The following is a 17,819-nucleotide window of genomic DNA, read 5'->3' on the forward strand; positions in this document are numbered from 1 at the left end:
AGTCCATGGATTTATATTAATCAATCTCAAATTTCTGAAAGTGCCTTCATCTTTCCGAAGAAAGTTAAATCGATAAATTAAATAATTAGTCTTCTGTAATTAAAGTTTTGTCATTGTCAACTGCACTAGGTCAACACGAAGTCGTGCGATCTCCTTTTTTACTATTAATAGTACGTCGTCGTCGTCGTCTGCATCTGCATTTTATCAGAGACAATAATTACTGATATTTTCTACTCTACTGTGCTGACAATTTCAGTAGAGATTGTAGGTAATTGATTGTATTTTGCTTTCTACAGTGAAATGTCACATGAAAAGATACAAAATCATTCGATTTCCTCGTTAAATACAGTGAATTTTATTAATTTTAATTGTTAGTAGAAATGAATAATGGTTAATTATATATATTGATACACACTTATAGAAAATCACATGTGTGTAATATATATATATATATATATATATACTAGATGACCCGGCAGATGTTGTACTGTACCCACGCCCCCAAATTTTTTAATATCCTATTCTATAATTTATAATATCCTATTTGGTGTCCTGCCTTTGTGTTTCATTTATGGTCTTGGCATAAGTAGTATAAGAAATTCAGAAAAAAATAATATAGTATCTGCGGTAAAAAAACAATTCACACTTGATTTTACCACACAACATAATTGCTTCAATAACTTTGTCTATAATTTTCATAATCCGGTACGATATATTAGTTGGTTTTTAGCAATTGTAATATCTGAATTACATTTTTCTTACTAATAATTTAATACACATTATTTCTTAAGTTCATACTTTAAGTGAATAAATTTGTCAAATCCTGTTTATATGTGCACTATTCAATCTACGATCAACTAAATATTTAATATCCAATGAAACTTTTAAATATTTTTTTGAATAAGTAAATTTTGTTTGTATCGTGAATTTATTTAGTAAAGTAAGGCGAAATGTTTCAGTTAAAAAAATAATCTGTCAAACTGATTTATATAATTTCATCTGCCAATCACACACATACTGTATCTTACATTGTTTTAATTTCTGGCACATATCAGCTGCTTTCTGGCAGTAGTAATGTAGACATTGCATTTTTCTTATGCCTAAACATGAATATATTATATTCTAATATTGTCTAAGCTCATAATTGAACCAAAATTCAAATTTCAAGTGAAATGGCATTTCTGGCAGATGACTGTTCTAATCTGTAAAAATGTTTTTAGTGTCGAACAATGATATGTTTGTTTTTTGCAACCTTTTCCGTTTATTTCTACAATATTACTGTATTTTTATAATCATTTACATCTTTTACACCTTTAACAAATTGCAAAAAGATTTATCAAAATTTGAATAACCGTGTAGGTGGAGTTTGAATTCATACGTCCGTACAAAAAAATTTAAAACATAAGATATATATATATATATATATACATATATATATTTAAAAAAATAGTATCTATGTACTTTTCTAAAATCTGATAATAAAAAGGTGTATTTAGCTTCATGATTCACCTGTACAACCGGAACGTGAGAATTCTGAAAAAATCCGAAAAAATCTGAAAAAAAACGAATCTTCAAAAATTTCCGTTCTTCTTCTTTCTTCAATCGAATAATGAATCAAAAAAAAATCTAACACAACTTTCGCAATCTCGATACACATGCGATAGACCATAGAAAAAACCTATCGAACGAAAGCACTATTATAGAATTACTGATTCCTTTCTCTGTCTTAGATTAAAATATCCTACAACATTAGAAATTCATTAACAATGATATACTGTAAAGGAATATTTATGAATAATTAGATGGTATGGGATTCAATTTCGAATAAACGATGCTATTAATTTAATTTCGATAAGTTGAGATGGAATTGTGTTGTTTTTTGTTACTGTTTCTTGGTTTTAATGGTATATATAAATGGATATTGTTTTATATACAATATTATGTTACTAATTAATTTTGCTAAAAAAATTTAATAAGTAGGCACAAGAAATATGAAAACAATAAAAAACTTAATACAAATCCACAAAGTTAAATTTATAGTCAAAATTTTTAGGTAGCAAAATTTCTCAGCTCTGTGCTAAATGTTTCAACATTTTGTATTCAATGATAAATTTAGAACCAATAGCAAATTCAATAGAATACAATTTAATAGTTACTGATTTTATTAAGCTCAGTGAATGGATTTAACAAAGAATTTCTTTGTTAATCAAAATAAATACATATCTACTACAAATTAAAGTGCAATCTAATTTTTTTTTATTATTATATTTATATCATAAAATTGCTTAAAAGTTGCTGTTACAACTATTTTATTTCTATTAATAAAAATGCAAGAATGAGCTGCAATTTGCAAGATTCCAAAAACCGGTTAATCGAATTAAAACTATAAATTATCTGCAATTTTATCTGCAGATAATAAATTAATCAAATTATTGCTCTTATAATTTATATCTAATTCCGACTTCGTAATATTTTGCTCTGTAGAAAGTTATATTATATATCGGAAGTATATACATATATGTACAAGAAAGTGTCGCCGTTTTAATAAAAAATAAAAGATCAATAATAATTATCTCACATAAAACAGCACGCGGTGTAAAATTATTTAATACGTTTTTTTTACAACCGGATTTTAGCTCGTTTTTCGCAAAATTTTAAAAAACGACCTTACAAATTTAATTTTTTTATAGATATGATGTATATTTGTCTATACAAAAATTTTCATTGAGAATACCATTTTAATTTTACTTTTTCACAAAATCTATATAAAAATGTTAAAATAAATTTGTCAAATATCAAAAGATCCAAATTTCTTCAAATATTTTGTTTAAATAACCTAAAACTTTCATTAGAGATTACTGATTCAATTATACTTACTAATTCCAAATTATTCATTAAATCTAAAATAGTCCATTATTTTTCAGTAATAAATTTTTGATACAAATTTCTCCGTACAGTCACGCCTTTGTGATTGTTCAGTCTGTCGTTAAATAACTATTTTTATATGTTATTAAAATTATGATTTGATTTGAAATTTTTATTTCTACTATTCATATAAATACAATAACATTTCTTAATTGACAAAAATAAATTACTATAATAAAAAATGATAGTCTATAGAAAAGTAAATTGGTGAAAACAGATGCATAAAACTATCATTGTTTTAAATTAAATTATTTAATGATTTAAGTGTTTTAGTAGGATATATCTTCATTTTTTGATATTATCAATAGAAACAAAATCTTCTAAGTCTGCAAAATTAACATTGCATTTAATAAAAACAATATCTAGTTGAAGAAGAATTTAGTCTTAAGGCAAGTTGCAGCTTTCTAACGTCATAAGGAACCTACCATATAAATATGAGCATATTAAATTTTCCGACAAAAATCGTCCTAGACTTCTAGAGTCTATGATTTCAGTTTTCAATTAATTTGGCAACTTTGGCAAAATTTGAAATGCAGTTTTCTTGTCACGTTATTTTATTTTTATTTGAAGTTTTACCGAAAGGTTTTTACTTTTTGAAATCGACTTAAATCAAGAAAACCTAACTTATTTTTCAAACTTTGAAGAATTATTAAAATTAAACGACTTGTCGTAGGGCCGTAATATTTTAGTATGATCTACAAGACCATGATATCTATCGTCAAAAAATTAATTTCATAAAAATCGTAGAATATAATTGTTCAATATATTCATACATTTCAATGATGATATTTATAAGGAAGTAAGTTCCATTAAATAATGCAAATAAAAAAGTGCATATCAAAGTTTATCGACCTTATATTTTCTACTTGATTTGTATTTTCCCGAAGGCGTATGAATCTTAATTCTCGAATCGTTCAACTTGTTACATATATATATATATACATAAAGTTAATATGGTCACTTAACCAGGTGGGATAAACATTTTTTATATAAGTTTTTCATATTATGATTTGTGGTCGCAAAATTATAAAAGTTTTGCTTTATATTTACAGTATGTATTATGAAACTAGTTTCTCAAGTCTGGTGTTACATATTTATAGAATTTAAGTCATTTGTTCTGAATCAGGCAACTGACCTATTATAATAAATGTTACTTCAATTTATTATTTCTCAAATATTAAAAAAATGTTTGATAAATGCTAAACTTTACTTGGTTCTAAAATGCGTCTAAAAAAGTTTTTAGTACGTTTTTTTTTAAATTATATTCACAAAAAATTACAAATCTAAGTTTAGAAAGAACATGAAGTAATTTCAATATAATTGATATCTCTGATTTTGAAACCTTCTCTTTATACTATACAATTTTGAAACAAAAAAAAACGATTTTTATAAAGTTTAACTGTTCAAGAATGTGTGTGCAAGAGAATTTTTCAAAATAAAAATTATTTTTGGAGATATAATTATTTGACCTCAATAATCCATGTCTGTTTCGCCCCAAACTTTAAAAGCGTTTTTTTTGGAAACTGTGTTTTTCGATACGATACCCACGATTTCTCCATTTCTACTGCACCGATTCTCATAAAATTTTTGATGAGTCCTCTTTTGGATTGCGACATTATTCTAGATTAGTAATATATAAATATATTACTAGATAGAAAAACTAGCCTAGAAACCGCCCAAATGTCAAATAACGATCTCAGATAACAGGGTCTTTCTGACTCAGCTTCATAACATACGAATGACGTTGCAGTTTATGTGTAAATCGCCTGAATGCACAGCAAATACATGCCATTTTGACAGTATTCAGTATGTTTTAGTAGCATAATGTATGGAAGTTGGAGCATAACATGGCCTTGCCATAACATTGGCCACAACCTTGAAAGGTAAAATTGATCCACCTGCATTACACCGACACTTTTGCGGATTAAAAATATCAAATTCACAATCGTGCACACTCACTCACATCTTATAATTTCCGATTGTCTTTTACTAAAATAAAATTAAAAATATCGAATATCTGATATCAGATATCGAGATCAGTCACGCACGACGACAGGGTCAATATCGATAAAATCGAAACTGCTTTTCATTGTTATTATTGATCGATTGAAGGCTTGTTTAGTTTATTTGTTGGAATCGATTTTGTTCACTTTCACGTAAATAAATTGATGGAAATATATAGAATTATTGTCTTTTGGTACTATTTGTACCATTGGTGTATGGTATTTGAACTTACTGGCGAATTACTTTGATGGTAATAATATTTGAACATTATTTTTCTCATACTATTTGTTTATCTCTTATCAAACTTTGGCTAGAACAAATTGAACAAATTTTTCTCATACTATTTGTTTATTTCTTATCAAACTTTGGCTAGAACAAATTGGCCCAACATCGATCAGCTCGATATCAAGCTGTATAATATCAAGTTTTCACTTTAGGTTATAGATCCCAAAATAAGTGAAAATTGCCTTTTTAGGCATTATTGGAACACATATACGTAAACACCATTAGATATACATATCTGATATAAAAAAGAAGAGTGATTTGGGTTGCCCTCTTATGACGAGCACTAGGCTAGAATGTAGAAATGCAAACAAATCTTGCAAGTTCTCTTATCATTATGTTAGATTTCCAACGTTTGATTTGAGAATTCTATTTTTTTTTTGTTTTTTGGAATACTCATTATTTGAACATTTTATTTGTTAAATTGTATTAATACATTAAAATTCATATTTTTTTTATATTTTCCATATTTCATGTGGGAATTTTCAAAAGTTTCATAGTGTATCTTTAATTTTCTATTTAGTATCTTTTGAAATTAATATTTTTGAACTTTATATGAAATTTCTGAAATTCTATGATTTTATTACCTGACATATACATTTCATTTTCATTATGTTCTATGAAATTTCCCAATATTTTTGTTTCCTGATTTTTTTATTTAAATCTTCGAATTTTTCATTGAAAATATATTAGTAGGTATATTCTTAAAATAATAATTCAATGAATTGAATTTATCATTATATTATATAATTTTCTTGAATATTATATGAAATTACTGAAATTTTGGATTTTATTACCTGACTTTTACATTTTAATTCTCATGGTGTTCTATGAAATTTACCAATATTTTTATTTTTTGATTTTTTATTTAGATCTTCGAATTTTTGATCAAAATTATATTATTAAGTATACAAGGTATTGAAATTTCTAGTTTTTTTAATTAGTTTGTGATAATGTTTTTGGATATCCAAAGTTTTAATTTAAATATGTCTGAACTTTACAATCTATTAATTTTTCAGTTCTTATTAAAAAAATATTTTAATTCGTTTTATTTTAACATTTAAATTTTCAAGTAAAATTTTAACATAATCCGATAAAAATTTCATAAATTCCATTAAAATTTATGTTCTCTTTTCTTTTTCTGAACTCAAATAATAAATTACAATATGCTGGATCTAAAATTTTCTATTTTCTTATAATTGTTTTTATTTATATACTCAAACTTCGAGTAAAATTGTAATATTAAATATATTCCATTTAAATTTTATATTTGTAGATATTTTAGAAAAATCTAAATATAATAAAATATTATATTGGAAAACTATATTGGCAAACAAATTATTTTAAAAATACTAATATATAGTCAAAATCATTTTTAATAATTATTAAAATTTTGTTCTTCATAATGATGATTTTGAAAATAATTTTGTAATATTTTTATATTCGAAATTATATTTTACTTGATAGATCATATGTTTTTTTATATTCTACTTAAAGTATAATTAAAGTATATTTATTTATTTATTCAACGCCCAAGACGATAACATTAATAAACAAAGTATACTTACTTTTTATATTTTATAAGAATTTTTTTTTATAAATTATATAAATTTATAATTAATTTTAGGAGATACTCGAACTGAAATAACATTTTTATAAATTCTGACTATTTCATCATTTTGATTAAAAAAAATTAAAATAAGTTATACAGGTGTAGTAATATTATTTATCTTCGCTTATAATTACGTTAAAAAACATAATTTATTAATTTAATGTAATTATACATAATAACAATAAAAAACTCAAATCTTATGCTACTCATTCAAATTCAAACAATAATTAACTATATTAAAAGTTAATATGGGCTATTTTTAGTTGTTCGATCTACAAAATTCTACATTCGAGAACTACAGGATTTTTAAAATAACTTAAAAAACCTTACTAATGCTCAAACTAATTCGATCACAAGCTCCATCACTATTTCCTTGTTTTTATTTTACAAATTTTCTCTATTTTATCATTTTTGAATTTCCTTTGAATAGCGGAGCTGCACCTTGGCGCTCGTCATAGCTCTGGTGTCATGCGATGTGTCTCATATCAAAGGCCAACGAATTCGCCCAGATAAAAATTCTGGCAAAAGAGAAGCTCCGATTCATTATGGGCCACCACCATTTCCCAAACCTCAAGCTTTACTTGGAAGTTCCTTTGTGATGCACCACACTCCATCTATGAGTTACGGATCACCATCATCAAATTATGGATCACCATCATCAAGTTACGGAACTCCAACATCAAATTACGGATCACCATCATCAAGTTACGGAACTCCTACCTTCTCTACCAATTCTATTCAAGGAAATTACGGTAACAAAATCTTGGGATCTGGTAAACAGTTTGGAGGCAGTTCGTCATTCGGAGGTAATGGATTTGGTAAAGGCCCAAGGGGAAGCAGTTTTGGAGGATACTCGTTTGGAGGTCAGAAAGGTTTTGGATCGTTCAAAGGTGGTAATCAAGGATTTGGGTCTGGGGTTTAGGAAATTCATTTTATCAGGCGGACATGGTTTCGGAGGTAACTTCAAAGGTTTTGGGAGCTCCGGGGGTTTCAATCAGGGTCATTTTCTTCGGGTGGATCTTTATCCGGTGGTCACAGTTTTGGCGGCGGTAACTCTTTCGGCAGTGGTTTCAAAACACCAAGTTTCGGCGGACACAATTTCGGCGGCAATTTGAATCTAAAAGGAGGTAACTTTGGTAGCTTTGGAGGCGGTTTGAAAGGCGGATTATCTTTCGGCGGGGGACAATCATCATTCCCAAGCAGTGGATATTCATTTGGTCCCAACTTTGGTGGATCCTTCAAAGGTGGTACCATCGGAGGTGGTTCCATCGGATGTGCCAACCAGTTGTACACATGCAAGTCATGAATAACCCATTTGTCACCGGAGTTGGTTTGAGTGGAAACTACGATTCCCGTACATTGTCTTTGGGTGATAGTTTTTCCGGATCTGGTAAAGGTTATCAACTGGGATCTTTAGGAAATGGTCAAAGCCCGCAGTTTGACTTTACAGGAAAAAATTTAGAACAAGTACCTTCAGGACACTTGGGTACCCAAAAACTTCACACTATGGTGAGTTTTAGTAGCCTGGAACCACATACACCATCAACTTCTTACGGGCAACCTCAAGAATCCTACGGAGCACCTACTGAAAGTGATTCGAATTCTTTCAATGTCGGACATCAGTCTGTGCAACAAACGTATGGAACACCTGATTTTGTAGGTTCTCAAGGAGCAATTTCATCAGTGATGATTCAATCTGGGGACAAACAAGGACCTGTTATGTTCTACGGTGGAACACCAACCCCAAATAGCCTGTCTGGTACTTTCATCACCATGGCAAACAATCCATCGAACTCTTATGGAGTTCCAATGTATGCTCAAAGTTCAGGAAGCCAATCAGGACATCAACCTTCATTCTCAGTTGGTGGACACACTAATCAACTATTTGCTTCCTACACAACTGGTGGTGGGCAATCCAACATCAACCAGAATCGTCTTATGGGGCACCTCAGATTTCTTATACTTCACACCAAGGAAGAATCCAGTGCATCTTACTTGCCCCCAAGTAGTTCTTATGGGGCACCTACTGCAAGTGCCTCGACGAGTTACGAGGCACCCAGTGTGTCTTATGGGGCACCCAATACTAAAATTCCGTTCAAACCTTCTCCATTTATCGGAGCAACATCTCCTTTGTCCTACAAGGAATCTAATCGCGATTTAAATGCTTACAGCACCCAAATCAGTCATAATTATGAGGCAGCTGGTGGTTCATCATATGATGCTCCAGTTTATAATACTATTAGTTACAGCATGCCTTCATCTTTGGATACTCAGTACACCCAAACTCACTAAAAAACATATGCAGTATTTAATATAGTAACTAACTTGCTTACAAAAAAATCTCATTAAATTTTGTTATTCACCCACAAAACCATTTTTATAAAAATCACACCAAAAAGTGAAAAAAAATATTTATATTAAATTAGGTAATAATTGTTATGCTTTTGAAATTTTTATGCTAAATAGCCAGTATTTATTATCTAAAAATATTGTTATTGTTTTTCTTGTTTATTTGTTTATTATATTTTGATTTTATTTATACAAAAAAATGTTGTGTATGATGATGCAAATTGTGTGCATGATGAACCTATGAATGGTTATTTAATAAATGCTTTTTATAAAATTGTGGAGTTTTTATTTAACAAGGAAACAGTGATATATATATATATATATATATATATATTTATATATTTATATATATAGAAATTTAGAAATCTAAATCTTTGCCTTTTATTTGATGTATGCCCTTGAAGAACTTACTCATATTTCTCAACATCAAAACTAACTTCTTTAACATATACTCGTATATATATATATATAATATATATATATATATATATATATATATATTACATGGTAGAGTCTTGAATTTGTAAATATTTTGTAGAGCTTCGAACAAATTATTCAAAAAGTAATGAAAACAAAAAAGTTTTTTAAAAAAACATTTCTTAATTTATTTATTGTCGACGTTTTGGAACTAGGTACGTTCCATCTTCAGGACATCTGTCAAGAAACATGATCTTGATAAGATTTAAGCAAACAGTATATTTAAGAAAAACCGAAGATGATGGATTTTTTATACAAAATGAATAAAATTGTGGATAAAATTATGTACAGAAATATGATAATATATTAAAAATCAAAATGATAAAAATAAATGAGAGAATTATATAATAAAATATAAGAAATATTAAAAAATAAAAAATTAAATGTGTGTCTGTGTGGGCTTTGTATTTTTGTGTCGTTTACGTTTTCGGGTGAACGGATCAACCGATTTGAATGGTTCAAAAAACATTCGATTCCTATTGATAGGGAGATGTGCTGATTCGTTTTTGGTAAAGGCAGGTCCAGCCGTTACGGAGATATGGAGCAAAGAGTGCAGAAAATAGAAATCGAGTTTTCGAGAGAACGGAGTATCCGATTTGAATGATCAAAAGAACATTCCATTAGTAATGATTGGGAGAAATGGATATTAGTTTTTGGCCAAGGCAGGCCGAGCTATTTCGAAGATACAGAGCTAAATATACAAAAAATGTCAGTTTTTGAGAGAAATAAGCTTCCGATTTGAATGATTCAAAAAACTTTCTGTTTGTTTTGACAAAATAATTGCTTTTGGGGGAAAAATTCAATTTTTTTCTTCCTAATTTTTTTTTCTCAATTTTTTTTTTGTATATCGAAAATAATTCAGATTATAATTTTAATTCTAGCTAAAGTCCTAAAACTCACTTATATATAAGTAATTTTTATATAACTCTTATAAATTGTTGTTACAGTATTTATAATTTTTCTCGAACATTTCGTTACGGTACGGAAGTTCCAGCAATTTGCCTTAAGGCACAATGCCATACACCACTAGTTATACATACAGTTGAAAATTTTATCTAAAAAACTCAATCTCTCTATTAAATTCATTTTTTAAAATTATCACGTAATCTCACGCAACTTGTGTCAAGGAAAAATGGGTATATCGATATATATTTTTCCTGGGTCATGGGTATTTCGATACATATTTTTTTGAAACAAAATCAAACCAACATCCAAATTTCAAAATCTAGTACACTAGCCAAATCCAAAAACAAATTATACTCGGTCCGAATTAGTTTAGCAAAAATATTTTACAAAACGTTTCCAAAATTTTCGTAAACATTTTAAATTCTAACCAAATTTTTTCTACGAATATATTTTGAACGCTTATTACTTCAACTAAATCGTGGACATCAAGGAATAATAAAATTATCGGATTTTATCATTTTTTCGAAAAAGTGCATTTTTGGAGTTGTCAGTGACTGATGAATTTATTATGACGAAGCTGTCTCAGTAAGGTAAGGATAGTTATTATATGCTTTTGTATTAATATAATTAAAACTAATGTTAATATTTTAATTATAGATTTTTTTGGCACTTTGTCATTGAAGTTTACTTAACTTGTCGTCGTACTATTGTTTTAAATAGTTACTTTTGGACATGGATGGAGCTCAACGACAACCACCACAGGTTAGTAAAAATATTTTTACCGTAATTCAATTTCAATTTTTGTTCGGTTTTTAAATGTTGTTTTTATATGACATAATAATTTTATCGTGTTTTTCCTTAATAATTCTATGAACATCTACTTCTTTAAATTGAGTGAAAAAAATGTTGTGCAGATTCTGAAGAAATTAGTTTTGCTGTGTTAATTTCGGACATTATTTGAATTTTTTTAAACTTAAAACTAGTTGGTATTGGTATTTTGCCTTGAGGCAAATTACATAAACTTCTCGATTTGTTTAAATAATCGATTTAATCAATGAAATATTAATTAATTTATGAGTGATTAAAAGTATTCCGAGTGGATCTATTACACATAATTGAAAACGAACGTGTTTTTCCTTAACAATTCTATAAACATCTACTTCTTTAAAATTAGTAAAATACAAAATGTTGTGCACGTTCTGATGAAAGAAATTATTCCTGCTGTGTTAATTTTGCACATTATTTGAATTTTTTTAAACTTAAAACTAGTTGATATTGGTATTTTGCCTTGAGGCAAGTTACATAAACTTCTCGATTTGTTTAAATAATCGATTTAATCAATAAAATATTAATTAATTTATGAGTGATAAAAGTATTCCGAGTGGATCTATTACACATAATTGAAAACGAACGCACTCTAAAATCAAATTTTTAGAAATCAATGATTTTTATATTTGAAACAGTTTCGGAGGGACTTTAATGGTTTAGTATGCTCATTAAGACCAAGGACTCTATCATTATACTAGGGTTTATACAAAAACCGACATTTCAGAAAACCGGTTTTCGAATTCTAAATTTTCCAGAAAACCGGTTTTAGCCGATTTTCGAATTTTATATAAAAAATCCATTTTTGCTCGAATATTCTGTAATAATAAAACATATTATCGGCATATTTAGTGTGATTTAAAGAAGTTTTCGACTGAATTTATTTTATGTTCAATTTTATGAATAGTAAACAAATTGATTTTAATTTTTAAAAGTAGAACAAAGAAATAATAGTTGATCTCGATTAAATAACTTTGAAAATAAATATTCGTTATTAATGCATCATTCTCACAGATGAGAATAAAATATGTTTATGATAGTGAATACAATAATCTAAATTAATATAATATGCATTATACAAAAGATAACACAGAACCTTTCTAGGAACTATAACAGACTGATATTATTCCAAATTTCATCGAACCGATATGATTCCAAGTATGAAAACGCTTGCTTCCATCTAGTATTTTTGTCACTTTCCATTTATACAGTAAAAACCGACTTTTTCCGTTAAAAATGGTTTTCGAATTTCGCAATTTTCGTCAAAAAAACGGTTTTTAAAACCGGTTTTCGAAAACCGACAAACCCTAGACATGACCAACTAAACCATTCATTTTTGCAACTACATTAACTTAGTTATTTTGTATTCTACTTTGGTGTTTAGGAATAAAATATTAAAATATTTATCACATTACTGGATCTAATAAACATTTACAAGTTTAGAGAAATATTATATCCAGTCAGGCGTACAAAATATTTGAAACATTATGCTTCATAGCGCCTTTCCATCATGCAACTATACTTTCGTTCTTGCACTCATATTTTATATTCTTAACAAATATTACAGTTTGTGATTGATAATATTTAAATTATTTAAAGGATCCTTCAATATTTTTAAAATATTCTTTTTCTTCAAGGTTAGTGATGCAGGAGCCTCAGGAGACATGGTACATCATGTAGGACGCGTACCAAGGTTCACCAGGAATTACCCACCTTCACATCCTTTCAGCCGTGAATTTGATATCATGTTCAATCATATGGTAACATAAATATTTAATCAAGCTAATCATTTGGTAATTAATAGTAATAAATTAGGACTACTTACACCAATCTAAGTTATGTCCATGTAGACTGGCAATGAGAGCTAGTGAACATTTTGAATAAAGATGTTTTTGTAAGGCTAAACATTTTTGTACTGGTGTATTCTTAGTGTCCTAAGTACGGAAACGATGGTCTTGTAGGTTTCAGTCCTATACAAGAAATAAAAACCTTCCTATAAATTCAAATTTTTATACAATTTAATTTATTCATTGAGAAGTTCAAAAATTAAAATGCCAGAGCATTTTAACTTACACAAGTATCTGCCACTGCAGGTTGACTAGTTCTTCGTCCAATGTATTTCTCTAGAGCACATATCCACTGAGAGGCTGATTTTTACGTAGGTAGTTCATAATTTGTTTGGTTTTCTTTTGGACAACAGCACACTAAACTTAAGCTAAATTAATCGAGGTTCTATTAAGCACTTGATTATTGCAATAAAATCAATGGAAATTAATCACTACTCTTGGTTTAAGTTCATTGGTTTTAATGTGAATAATCACAAATGACAGTACATAATGGGCCGATTCTGCCGCACAACAGACCAATGTTATGGCAAGGCCATGTTGCGCGCCAACTTGCATACATTATGCTACTGAATCATACTGGATACTGTCAAAATGTCATGTATTTGCTGTGCATTCATGTGTTTTACACATAAACTACAATGTCACTCATCTGTTATGAACCTGGGTCAGAAAGACCCTGTTATCTAACATCGTTTTTTTGACATTTGTGTAGTTTCTAGGTGAAGTTTTCTATCTGACAACCTGAGAAAATCGCCTGACTGCACGGCAACCACATGTCTTGTCAATATTTAGTGTGGGAAGTTCTTCATAACATAGTCTTGCCATAACATTGGTCTAAAACGTGAAAAAGCCGTCTTCAAAATAATTTTTTGAAGGCGAGATAAACATTTGAACTGTTTGCGATCTTGGCGATAAAACTGTGACAATGACGCTCAACATCTGACAGGATTGTAATTAAGTCTTTTTTAATGTTATACATTTGTGGAAACATCACTAAAACTAGCCAATTGTTATATACGGCCACTGTCTCATTTTATGTATATTTTTTGTATAGCGAAGAAAATGCCTCAACGCATTCCAAACTAGGTCTTTTGTCTGCGTATGTCAGGCTCAAAACCGTTGTGGTATTATACCGACTAAAACTTTCGCTTTCTTATGCCTCTTGTCCACGTCAGGTATTACTTCTTACGGGGAGGATCTAGAATGCTATGACTTTCTCTCAGAATTATATTTGCCTTCTAATCAGTGTCATTAGCTCTTCATGGGGGGAGGATCTAGAATGCTATGATTTTCTCTTCTAATTATACTTGCTTCCTAATTAGTGCCATTACCTCTTTATGGGTGGAGGATCTAGAATGTTATGATTCTCTTTTTAAATTATACTTGCTTTCTAATTAGTGCCATAAGTTCTTTATGGGGAGAGGGTCTAGATTACAGGGCTATAGTTCTCTTTCTTAATTATACTTGACTTAAACTATAGAGTTCATCTTCTCGAAGATCTTTAATGAAACTTCGGTAGCTTTCTCTATCTGTATTGTAAAATGTATGAAATTCAAAAGTAGTCAAATAATTTACAGGTTTTAATTAATGGGCCAATTCTGCCGTAACATAGACGATAAATAGAGTTGTTATTTGTTACTTATTTGCTTTGCAATCAGGCGTATTTTACATTCAAATAAAGCAAGAAAAAATGTTATAACGGCGTCTTTGTGATGCGCATTTTTAACATATAGTTTTGCGTGTCACGCCTGATCGTACAGCAATTAGATAGACATTTTCACAGTTTTTACTACGAAGAAACAGGCATAACAAGGCTATCTTATCGTCTATGTAACTGCAGAATTGGCCCATGAGTCTTCTGCCTGGGTATTATACCGAGTAAAATCTCCGTTTATCTCTTGTCTCTTGTCCCTACGAAAACCGCCGTTAGGCATTACTTTATGGGGGGAGGATATAGAATGCTATGATTCTTTCTGAAATATATTTTCTTCCTATTTGATGTAATTTGTTATTATTGAAGATCGCAAGTCTCTTTATTGAAACTTAGGTAGCTTTCCTCCTATCTGTATTATGAAATATGTAACAACAAAAGCTGTTTTTTTAAATTCATATTTAAATGAAAATCTGTCTTATAATTAAGACATTTAGTAATTAATCTGAGACTTAATAAAGGCATAATGTTTTTAGATAAACTCCCATTGGTACATTTTCTAATTTATGAAAAATGTACTAAAGATAATAATGGAAATAAACAGAAATTCAAATGCGGTCAAATAATATATAGGCAATAACTATTTATATATTAAGATAATATAATATTAAATATTTAATAATATTTCCTTAATTAAGGATCTCATGTACGGTCAATGTAAGCGAGACCGTCGTTCCCTGCGCCAGGCGTTGCGAACAGTTGCAACTGTTCAAGAAGAGATGGCAGATAACAACGCCAAGCTTCAAGTTATGCAGCACAAAACAGCCCTCATGTAAGAAAGAAACTTACCATCACATCAATAAACCTTTCAACGTCGATATCAAGCAGTATGATATCAAATTTGCAGTTGATGTTATAAATCTCAAGTTATAATCTCTTTTCGTGAACAAACAAGTTTCACGGGGGAGCCAGCTTTAGAGGCTTAAAAATCGATTTTTTTCTTTTGCAAAAATGTCTTCCAAAACTATCCTGAAATATATTCCTAGAATTTCAGAAACAAATTCAAATTATTTTCGGAGTTACAAAAGAAATAGTGAGCAAGCGTCGAGCATGTATACGAGCGGAACGAAAACTTTGATTTCTCGTTTTTTCATTTTTACGATTTTAACCAAGTGTAGGGAAAAATACTAAAAAACTGAACATCCTATCAAAACGAGACAAAATTCATTGTAATCAGGATTAAATTCTCTTCTGAGAAGGTTATAATTTAATATACTTAAATTAGCTTTTTTTTTCTTTCAATACATGCATTATTTGAAGCTTTATTATTTGTTCAGGATGTTCAGAAGTTATTATTCATTTAATAAATAATTTTCATGATATTTGTTTAATAGGTGGAATGGGAGCTATAATAATTTTATTAGGAAGGATTAATAGATTAGCTAATTTGGCATTATTTGGATTTCCACATTTTTCTGGTTTATCTTCAATTAATTTTAATTTATTAATTTATTTATTATTTTATTTTAGAATTGGGTTAACTGTATGCTATTCTTTTAGATTAAGAAGAATTTTATTTTTTAATTTTTTTAATTATTTTAGTTTAAATTTTTTAAATGATCAATTTAATAAAATAATTAAAATGAGTTTTATTTTAATAATTTTTTCTTCATGTTTTGGTAAAATTATAATTAATTTAATTTTGAAAATCCTTAATCAAAGTTATAATTAACCCACTTTTTAAACAATCTAAAGTAAAATTGTTTATCAAAAAACATGATTTTTTTTTAAGTTAATTGTGAAAAACTTGTGAAATTTTCAATTTTTTCTGGATTTATTAGGATCTACTAGAATCTATACTATTGAAAATATACATTTGTTTTGTTTTTTTTTTTTTTGTTTCGGATGGAAATTGTGACGCTCGTGGCGCATCGGCAAAATGCTTGTACCCGGCATATTATGACATATATTTTAGTGAAACAATTTAAGAAGAATTTTGAAATATATAACAATAAAACCTAAAGGTTTCGTATCAATTAAATATTTATTACCTTTACTAAAAATTCCTCAAAAAAGCGAATTTTTGAAGTCTCTAAAGCAGGCTGCCCCTTTAAGTAAAGTTAGTGCTGACTGTATGTTCTCAAATTAAAAGATATTGATTGAATAATATTGTCATTTGTTATAATTTGAATATTAAAAGATATGGTAAATATAAATAAATTTACCCTCTTAAGCCTCTTAAATTTTTAAACAAAATAGTGAACCCCTAAAGATGATATGATAATAAATGCTTTTTCTAAATTTTCAAACTAAATAGAGAACCCTACATTTCCTAAAAATTATATGTGGACATTACTGTTTTTTAACCTGATAATAAATAGAAAACTTAATGACAATGATATAAGGAACTTAAAACCATTATTTAACCAGTGGTGCATTAAAGTAAATTGCTAGAACTTTCCGTACCGTAATTAAATATTCAGGGAATCAAAATTATCAATAATGAATCAAGATTAAAAATTTATGACAATTGTTTCATTAAATATTTCCAAATAGATTATCATAAATACTGCAACTTACTGACGATGATGTTTATATATGTTTATATAAACAAAACTTAATCAAACAAGTATTACAGCTAACCCTCGTATAACACGGACTTGTTTTAACACAGTTTCAGAATTAAGACTATCCCTCGTATAACACATTACTTTAAAATTTTGTGAATTGAGCAAAACTGTAGTAATATAAGAAATATAGAAAAACTTGTAAACTAAACTTTATCTAATATAAAATTGGACAAATCGCTTAACGATAGGTCAATAACGTGTTGAAACAAAGGCAAAAGATAAGACCTATCCAAAAAAAAAATCGAGATTTATGTAAACAGTTGTTAGTAATATTTCTTTAAATTAAGACCCATTAAATAAAATGAGTACAC

At 28.5% G+C, this 17,819-nt stretch overlaps 1 protein-coding gene across 1 annotated transcript; it reads left to right on the forward strand.

Moving 5' to 3' along the window:
- Nucleotides 1-8,116: 8,116 nt before the first annotated feature.
- LOC113389515 (pro-resilin-like) lies at nucleotides 8,117-9,184 on the forward strand. The gene has a single exon (XM_026626543.1). The coding sequence runs from the start codon at nucleotides 8,117-8,119 to the stop codon at nucleotides 9,113-9,115; it is 999 nt and encodes a 332-aa protein (XP_026482328.1). The 3' UTR covers nucleotides 9,116-9,184.
- Nucleotides 9,185-17,819: the final 8,635 nt, after the last annotated feature.

This window comes from Ctenocephalides felis, unplaced genomic scaffold, assembly GCF_003426905.1.
Source record: "Ctenocephalides felis isolate EL2017-DRISC unplaced genomic scaffold, ASM342690v1 CF-g0.4_SCAFFOLD_03573, whole genome shotgun sequence".
NCBI classification, from domain to species: Eukaryota; Metazoa; Arthropoda; class Insecta; order Siphonaptera; family Pulicidae; genus Ctenocephalides; species Ctenocephalides felis.

Coding starts and splice junctions, on each gene's coding strand:
- LOC113389515 (XM_026626543.1), top strand. CDS start 8,117: ATGCAAGTCATGAATAACCCATTTGTCACCGGAGTTGGTTTGAGTGGA.